The sequence below is a fragment of the Chinchilla lanigera genome, unplaced genomic scaffold, assembly GCF_000276665.1.
Source record: "Chinchilla lanigera isolate Chin_1 unplaced genomic scaffold, ChiLan1.0 scaffold00012, whole genome shotgun sequence".
Classification (NCBI taxonomy): domain Eukaryota; kingdom Metazoa; phylum Chordata; class Mammalia; order Rodentia; family Chinchillidae; genus Chinchilla; species Chinchilla lanigera.
In genome coordinates, this window is record NW_004955413.1 from 8,506,886 (window position 1) to 8,516,412 (window position 9,527).

General features: G+C 42.4%; 1 protein-coding gene across 1 annotated transcript in view; it reads right to left on the reverse strand.

Annotated features, from left to right (window-relative positions):
- LOC102027736 (proline-rich proteoglycan 2-like) overlaps positions 1–9,527 on the reverse strand; it is a gene marked incomplete at its 3' end in the record, with an annotated part of 191,411 nt that continues 181,884 nt past the window's right edge. Inside the window, 5 exon segments of the mRNA XM_013511283.1 lie at positions 1–175; positions 1,209–1,244; positions 1,988–2,082; positions 8,640–8,708; positions 8,855–8,950. Of these exon segments, the coding sequence (XP_013366737.1) occupies positions 1–175; positions 1,209–1,244; positions 1,988–2,051 (275 nt within the window).

Below are 9,527 nucleotides of genomic sequence, written 5' to 3' on the forward strand. Positions count from 1 at the left end.
GGAGGAGGCTGCTGCTGGTCTCCTTCTTGGGGTGGTTCATCCTGTGAACCATCGTCTTCATCTTGGTCTTCGTCTCGGTCTTGGTCTTCATCCTCTTCCTCCGGGGGTGGTTTAGGTGGCCGTCCTCCAAGAGGTGGTCTTTGTGGATGCTGATCACCACTCTGACTTTGTTCCTCTACATCATTATGGGAAAGACACACAGTAGATGAGCTTTTGGCTGACACTCTTCTTCCTATATTCTTGTCTGATCTTGTCACATGGTCTTTTTCTCCCAAAACCTAATCTCACTTACTAACTTCCTTCCAACTTCCTTTGCTCCCTACATTTTTTAATTTTTGATTTTTCCATGCATGTTGTTGAGATTAATGGCTTTTATTTAGGCATCTCCATGCATGTGCATATCATCCTTTGATCATTTGCAGCTTTCCATTCTCCGGTCTTCTGACAATTCATGAAAAATTCCCATGCATTCATACACTTATTACATGGAATATCTCACTTCTAGGACCTGGGGCAAGTATCTGCCCTTAAATACCCCAGAACAGGATGTCTTCAATGCTGCACCATTGCCCAGGATGTCTCCAAAGATAGAAAAGCAGCAAAGCACAGAGATCATAAATGTCTGTTCGCCTGCCAGTTCTACATGAGAACATCATAAAATGTTGAAAGTGCATCTGCTTGCTGAGGGCTCTCGGTCCCTGAAGGGAGAGTCTTAGCAAAGGAGAGAAAGTGATGGCCACAGGATCTCCTAAATGGCGTTGACAAATTCTACCAGCTATTGAGACAGAAATAAATAGGCAAAAATACAAAGGAAAGGGCCACAGACATACAGTACTGTGCATTCCAGCCTGAAGCCCTATGATTCTAGAGAGGAACGTCAGGCAAGAATGAAGCCACTGACCAACTGTCAGTATTGTGAGGAGGTGGAATCTGTACACTTCCCATTTGTGGGTCCCTATGTGCAGCTGCTTCTGTGAGGGGGAAATAGATGTCCTCCTCATGTGTCACTGCAGCAAGATGCCCTGTTTCAAGTGTGTGGCCCTGGTCTAAGTCCCTTGAATCAAGGCTGTTCAAGATTTTCCTATGGCTTTCAGGTGCGTAATGCTCACTCCTTCCAAGGAAATGTCAATGATATGATCACGCAGAACTGAAAGACTCCCAAAGAAAAGTGGGAAACGAATGTTGACTCCTCAGGAATTTGGCCTTACCTGCTATATCAGTGGAAGACTGGTCATAGATGACCTCTACGAAATAAAGCACAAGATAAAATACAAATTAGTCACCAGCCTTTCAAGGTTGATCAGTGTCCTGTGGTGAAAGAACCTTCCAACTGCAGCCTGCACACCCTCTAAGTGGAGCCCTCTCACTTTCCCTTTGATGCTTTCAGTATGTCTCTGCAGAGAGAGCCCAATTCATTATCTGAGTCCGCATTTCGAAAAACCTTGATGTGTATTTGTCTCCTTCATCAGTCCTTCACCTACCATGCAGCAAGGCTGCTAGCTTTCTAATTCTTTTTGAGACATGGTCTCCTTATGTTGTCTTGACCTTGACCACACTAGGTAGCCCAGGGTGACCTCAAACTCATGCTAATCCTCCTGCCTCAGTCTCCACAGGCCTAGAATTACAGCCATGGGCTACCATAACAGCTTCCTCTGGCTACTATAATTTCAATTGTCCCTTCCCAACTGGCTTCTCTGCTGAGCGTTTTCACCTATCATTCCTTCCTTGATAGCACAAAGACAATGTGCTGAACATTCATTAGTTACCGTACTATTCCCCTGTCCCATTTTTATGATATTGCAATTATACTTTCAATAAAGTCTAAAATATTAACGTGCAATTAGAACATAACTTACAGTTGTCCTAAGACCCCCACTGCCCAGTATTTCTTCTCATCTCCTTCCCTGCCTTTTCCCCTGACAGTCTCCAATGTGGTCTCCAAGCCTCAAGCAGAGTCATATCACAGCCTCACCCCCATTGCTTGTACCTTCATTGGAGCTCTGAACAGAGCTCAAGGCCAGCAGGGCCGCTGTCAGCAGGACCACCAGCATCTTGCAGGAGGCTCTGGAGCTGCTCCTGAGTCTGAGTTGGGGACAGGAGGAACCTGGCTTTATAAAGCCAAGCAGAACAATGGCCCCTTCAGCTGCATGACCCTCTACGACGCTCTGCATCCTTGACTCCTCTTTGGGACTTTGGCCCAGCAGGATGGGGTGCTGCAAAGGTTGTCAGTGTCTCAGATCTCAAAGATTCAACTTTTACCTTGCCCCAGAGTGCTGAAGGTACAGTGTGCAAGAATTAAGCACAGATAGTATAATTAAATTTGATCAATATTTGAATTTCAATCTATTCAATGAGACTGTGACTCCATTTATTTGGGGTATGTGTGTATGTGTGTGTGTGTGTAGGGGTCCATATGCATATACATAAGTGTGTAGGCAGTCACCCTAAAGCCCAAACTGAAGATGGTCAGTATCCCTTAGTGTTAGTACCATTCAAACTCCATGAATCGTGATATGTGGGTCCCCGTGTATGTTTCCAAAATTGTTGGTGACATACATGTCATTTCTGCTCAATTCTGTAATTCCTTAAGCACTTCCACACTTCAAGCCATGTAACAGAAGTTTGAGCCCTGAACTGTTCATGCTCGTGAAGACCATTTTGCTCTTTGCAGCTTTGTGGGTTATTATAGTGAAAGTGGGCAGAGTAGTTCCACAGCATTTCTACAGCTCAGGTACAGAAACATATATTTCTCACTATGAACCATGCTATTTTGTGTTTCTGTGAATTTTTTCACACTCCTTCCACTTCCCAGCGTGTTCTCTAAGATTGAACCAGGGACCTTCTTGTGTGTAGAAAATATTTTGAATCATCGTCACTGAGATTGGATTGATCACAAGTATCCACTTGGATCAGGTAGTCTACAACACCTTTGAAGACCTCATTTCACTTTGTCTTCAATATTCTGTATTTGTTACTCTTTTGTTGTGGCTTAAATTTGTGCATATTTTGTATTCTGAATTAATCCTTACTGTTTTTTCTCCCCTTTTATCCATTTATTTGTGTAGAACAGCTTCACTTAATTTCTCTAAATCAGGCTTCATAGTACCTATCACTGCCTCTTCTGTGTGGGCTTGGGTCGGGTGTGTTGTGGTACTGAGGATTGAATCCAGAAGCACTGTAGTGCATCCTAGGCCTTTCTACTTTTCATTTTGAGTCAGGATCTCAATTATCAAGGATGGCCTCAAACTTACAATCAATCCTCCTGTCTCTGGTTTTAAAATATTTATGAGCATTTGCAGATGTCACCATACTAGGCTCATTCTTATTTTTAAAATTTGATAACATACTATATGTGTTTTCAAAATCCACTTTTGATAGCTTCACTTGCAGCTCTCTTTTCAAGTGCTGTGCAGCCATTGGTTACCTGAGCACCTTTTGCATGAAAATGTAAATCAGTCAGTATAATTAGCTGCCTGTTATCACTTCATATCATGCATTGGTTTATGTAATGATTCAATTTAATGCAGGCTATAGATAACTTGAGCATAGTTTGTTTGGAAGTGTGGGAGACAGGGCCACGTGCTTGGACATCCTAAAGATAGCTCCCTTGTCCAATGTGGACCCTTGGGTTTGGGGCTGTGTCTCTCCTGGGCCTTTCTGCAAGGCTGAAAATACTATTCCTGGCAGCCTCTTAAACAGTGGGGTTTGCTGTAGACAATGTGACTCTGACAGGATGATCAACTGGATGATTTTACCCGGAGATGAATAAGAGACTTTTCTTCTTAGTTTTAAGCAGTTTTTGATTCTGTAGCTCTGGCCTCCTGTTGATGACCCAATTCCTCAACATCCCCAGAGCTGGGATTACAGTGGGCAGCACCATGCCTTGCTGAAGAGTGTATGTAGAAGGGAGAAAATATTAGCAATTGGCAATTCTTCTCTGGTGGTTAGAACAGCAAAGAGCTCTGATTGTGCTTTGAGGCTTTATGAGAGACAGCAAATAATGGGTTGGTCTTTGCATGCCACTGTGTTTAGTTCCATACTTATTTCTCATTTTTGTAGATGCCACATGAGAAGGGACCCACAGGTAGCATATGGTAGATCATCAGGTAGAAAAGGAAGTTCAGTGAAAAGTCACAGAGGCTCATGCCAGGCAGACTTGTTCTTTTGTGGGCAGCTGCAAAAGCAGCAGCCTGAAGAAGTAAGCCTTGTTCTTGGCTTAACAGTCTTTGAATAGAGCCAGTGATTCTGACAAAGGTCACTCAGCTGAAGCCCTTTCTCTGACCTTCCATAATGTCAGCAATGAGTGAAGAGATTAATTCATGATGAAAGGAAAATATCACCTGTGGATGCACCAAACGCAATCAAAACATAAGTTAGAGGAACTAAGAAGGCAGTCAGTTGCAGGGAATGGGTTGGAAGGAGTGAGAAGCCTGTGGCAGGGAGCTGGAGCCACTTGAGGTGAGAACTCCTCCAGCCACACATGTGTCTTCTGGAATCTATTTCAAAGATAACAAGCCTCAATATGATCTCGTAATGTCCACATCATTCACCCTGCTCTCCCCCATATTAGTTTCCAGTGGCCACCAAAACAGGAAGGAAGGAGAAAGAAAAAGAACAGATTCACTGACTCTGTGGCAAAAACCCAGAAATTTATTGTAACAATGTTCAGAAACTAGAAGTCCGACGTTAAGTTGGTAGCAGGTTCATGGTTTTCAAAAGCTTCATGGCTTCCAGAATGTCACCTCCTTGCCATGTCCAAATGGGGTCCCCTCTGAGTACACGAATCCCTCCTGTCCCTCTGTGTGTCCAAATGTCCTCTTATTGTAAGAATGCTAGTCACACTAGGTTCTGGTTACCCTAACAGTCATGTTGAACCAAGTCATCTATGAAAGTTCCTGTCTCCATATGTAGTCAGATTTAGGGTACAAATTAGCCTGTAACACCTCCCAATCTTTTCTCATTTAGTGCCACTCATTCTGCCCAGTTCCTAAGAAAAAGTACAGGAGTCGCTTTTGACTTCTCACTCACTCAGGCACTGTCCATCAGCAAATCCAACTGGCTCTACTTTCAGAATATATCAAAAAGTCCCACTTGCCCAGTGTCCTCCACGACTCTGGCTCAGCAAGGATTTTCTCTCCAAGGGCTTTAATAGCCCCTAGCAGTCCTGATGAGATTGTTTCCCTCTACTGAGGGCCTCATGACTTTCCTCTCAATGTCCAATGGGGCCATTTCAAGATAAAGATCACACAACTTTTTTTGCTTAAAATTCTCTAAGATTTTCTCATTGTACCTGTTGTAAGATGTAAATGTCATACCTCATGTCTCCACCTAGCACCTGTTTCTCTTTTCCTTGAAGAGTGGTGAGTTTTCTGAATGTGAGAAAATGCAGAATCTTCTCAGCTTCTTTCTGTTCTGGTCTGTGTGGAATACGGCAGTAATGTTTTCCAAGGAAGATGAATATTGATGGGGGGCTGGGGGGTAAACTTGTGCTACCAGTGAGTGATTGCATTGAGTCCCATTGTCTAAGGTGGAGATCGTGTAAACTGGAAGAGTCATTGTGTACACTGGACTGACTAAGCAATTTGATGATATAATTAGCAAATAAATGCACTTATCTCTGATACATAATCTGAGCTTCTATTTTCCTAAAACTTCTGGCTATATGATTATTGTGTTGCTCTGCATAATTATTTTGTCATTGACTCTCAGTGAAGGTAGATTCCTCTCATATCCTCAAACATCCTTCATAACCCAGTCATGGATATAGGAAAGGTTTGTGAAGCTTTCATTAAACATGTCTCATTAAACATGAGACAGCACTGCATTAGACTTTAAGCTATGTTGTATAACTTAACACAGTTGAACTATGTTATATCAAACTTATAAGACATATAAATTATAGTTTATATGTCTATAATGTAAGACCTATAACATCCATTTAAAAACCTGCACAATGAAATACACTAAAAATGCGACTGATAAGGAAATATTATAAGCCAAATTTTATATAAATCCCTATTTATCTTTTTGAAAAAACTTAACGTCATCATAAAAAAGCTTGTTGACTCTCTCTGCTTCCCACTAAATCAAATCCAGTGGAAATTGGTAAGAGGTCTGTCTTGTCTGTAATCTGACAACAGTGGCTTCCCAAACATGTGCACTTCTTATTTCCAGAACCAGACACTATGGTATATTGCATGGCAAAGGGGACTTAAGTTTCTTAGTCAAGTGACATTAAAATAAGAGATCATCCTGGATTGTGCCAGCAGTCTGTTGTAATTACGATTCCCTTAAATGTGCAAAGAGAAGGCAGAGGAGTGTGTAACAGAGTGATGAGCTGGCATGGGAGAATGAACTGGCCATCACTGGCTCTGAAGATTGAAAAGGACCAAGGAAGGTAAGGAAGAAAGTGGGATTCTTCCCTAGAGCCCGAGGAAGAGAACTCCACCCTGGAACATGGATTCAACCCCATGAGAACCATTTCAGACTTCTGAGATACAACACGGTATGAAAACAAATCATGTCGCTTTGAGTTACTGACTGCATGGTGATATATCATAGCAGCAATAGGAAAACTAATACCCTTCCTATGGGCTTGTTTCATGTTCTCCTCTGGGCCCTCACAGGTTAGATCCTGTTTATAAAGCATCTCAGAGGAATAAAATTGTTATGGATATTAACACAAAGCCACTAAGCAATCTCTTCTCTTCTAAAATGAAAACTCTCAAAATGCATTTCAGTGAAAGTTTATTAAGCCCATATTAAATGGGATGGAGCTAAGAAATGCCCCTCTCTTATGCATGTACAATACACAGCACTCATCCAAGATCCATGTCTTGATGTTTCCTTTCAGCTGGGTACATCTAATTTTTCACTACTTTTCTACAATTATGCACTCTCTTGCGGTATGTGATAGCTTCTTCAAACATGTGCATCTTCTCAGAAAGTGGAGGATGCCAGATAGGTAGCCCTGCTTGCTGTAGACTTTGTTTCTTTTTCTAAATTAAAAACAAAACAAGAGTTACCAAAAGAACCCAGTGCTCAAAAGACCAGGCTCATCTTTTGTCATTTCCCACTGTGACCTTGGGGTGGCATTTCATTTCTCTTGTGCTTTAAATGCCTTAAGTGAAACATTCTTGCTCCTAGCCTCTAAGTTAGTCTGGCGGGCTGAACTCCTATCAGGGACTACAATGCAAACGCACCTCAGGGGAACTTGGTGAAAGCTTTCGTCTCTGCTCATACATAGAAGTTCCTCATAGAAGCACCTGCACTGGACATTTGTTCTTGAGCTCCTACCATATCTCTTCGCTCCAAGAGTATATTGAGTTTTCATTGAACACTGCCTGGGTGAGAAGGATGTGAAATGGGCAGGGTACCAAAGTATACTTTTGCAGAATGCCTAGGATCCTTCCACAGAAAGCCCCTCAAAGTCAGATCTTTAGCCTTTTCTGCTACTCTTCAGCTCATCAGAAGGAATGACATATGCCAGAAATAATGACATAAATTCATTAATTTAAAACATTCAAATCTCCTGGATTTCTCTTCCTGCTAAGAACAGAAGCGTCTGGGTTTGCTGTAATTGCTGTAGTCAGAAATCAATTCCTGTTAGGCAGAGGTGGAAACAGTGGTTCCTGTTTCCAGAAACGACCATCTGGATCTGGGCTGTGAGGCTGCTTCCTGGTTTCACAGTCAAAGAGGACATATGCCTGACATGCCAAGACGGGCACAGAGTATGTACAGGACATCAGTTATTTGTATGCAACCACTAGAGGGCATAACCCTGAAGTAGGACTCCATTACTCCAACATATTTTCTGTGAAGACGATTACCATCAAAATTTAAATCCATACAGACAAATTCATTCAAATAGGTCCTTCAGCTTCCACTAAAGTGCAACTTCTAGATTCCTCCAACTACTACCTGCAATGTTCCAATGCACCTACAGCAGTGCTAACAGCTTAGCTATTATTTGTAGGTACAACCAGATCATTCAGAAACCTAGGTGTGACCCAAGTCCTTTCTTAGCAAAAATCTCAGACATCCTTCAAATTATAGGGTTTTGTTTGTGAAGGAAGAAGAAATTGAAGTCTTATGACCCCTTCACTAAGGGTCAGATAAAAAATGAGAAACTACAGAGGGTTGTGACAGAGCGTGATCAGAAAGGACCAATGCTTCATTCATAAAGTTTTTAAACCTTTGTTCTGTTCAGTCTCGATACAAATGACTTTTACAATTACCAAAAGCATTACAAAAAAGCATACACACAAATCTGGAAAAGAAAATGAGGTGATTAACACCGTGCACCTCACCACATCCATCAACCCCATGGAGGGACCAAAGAGCTCTTCCCCTACAGCAGGCCAGAGAATGGCTCCCAGGAAGACTGCACAGATATCAGGGATCAGCAGTGTAGGAAGTCATCAAATTCCAGCTGTCAGTAATGCTTTGGGAAATGCTTATGTTTCTCTCATTTTTCAAACTTTTTTTGCCAAAATTTTGCCCTACCACAAAGAACAGACCAGCAGTATCATTCCCAAATATTAGTTACCACAACAGCACCTCCTAAGCAATAATATATAATCAAGGGGAAATAAAAGAAAATAAATAGGTGCCACATGTTTGAAGGAAGGACTCTTGACCTGTAGCCTCACTGGTTTCTTCCACAGAGTCAAAGGGGGACATGTCCAACACCGAGGCAGTAGAGAATTCTGGAAAAAAGAATAAATGTAAAAGAGTTGTGTCTATTCCCTGTGGAAGTCAGTACACTAGAGGAAAGCAGGGTTTCACTGAGGCATGCAGGAGAAGGGGGGTAGCAATGCCTGTCCACCTCCCCTGAAACAAAGCCCTCACTTACTGAAAGTCTGTGTGTCCTCCTGGAATATGTTCCCAGTTGATTCTGGTCCATAGGTCTGGGCTACACCAGCTGTTGAATCTTGGTCCACAAGTGGGTCTATATCAATAGTGAGCTCGTGTATTATTATGGACTGAATGTAGACACACACACACACACACACACACACACACCTGCCCACAGGCCCCATGCAGTCATAGGTGGGGACTTCAGAGGATGGCTGTGTTAGGGGGTGTGGATGTATACTAAGTGATGTGATGCTGGTATTAAGATTGTGAATGATAGTAGCCCCACCCTGGTTTAAGTCACACCAATCAATAGACTTACAGCCCAGGTGGAATGCAAAAGGAAGAGAGGGAAGGTAAGCTTGCTACTGCTTGTTCTTGCCTTCTGCCTCCTCTACTCTGTCAGATCTATTTCTCCTCTGTGATGCCCCTCTGCCATACCACCCTGCTTTGGAACCAGCTGACTGTAGACTAAAACCTCTACAGACTGTGAGCTGAAATAAACCTTTCTTCCTTAACTTTGGGTTTTGAGTATTTTATCTCAACAAGAGAAAAAAAAACCTAAGACAGAAGGGGACATGCCCAACTCCAAGGCACCAACAAAAATCTGAACCATAGGTGTGGCTACTACTTAATGGTTGAGATCCAGAACACTAGAGGAGAGCAGGGTT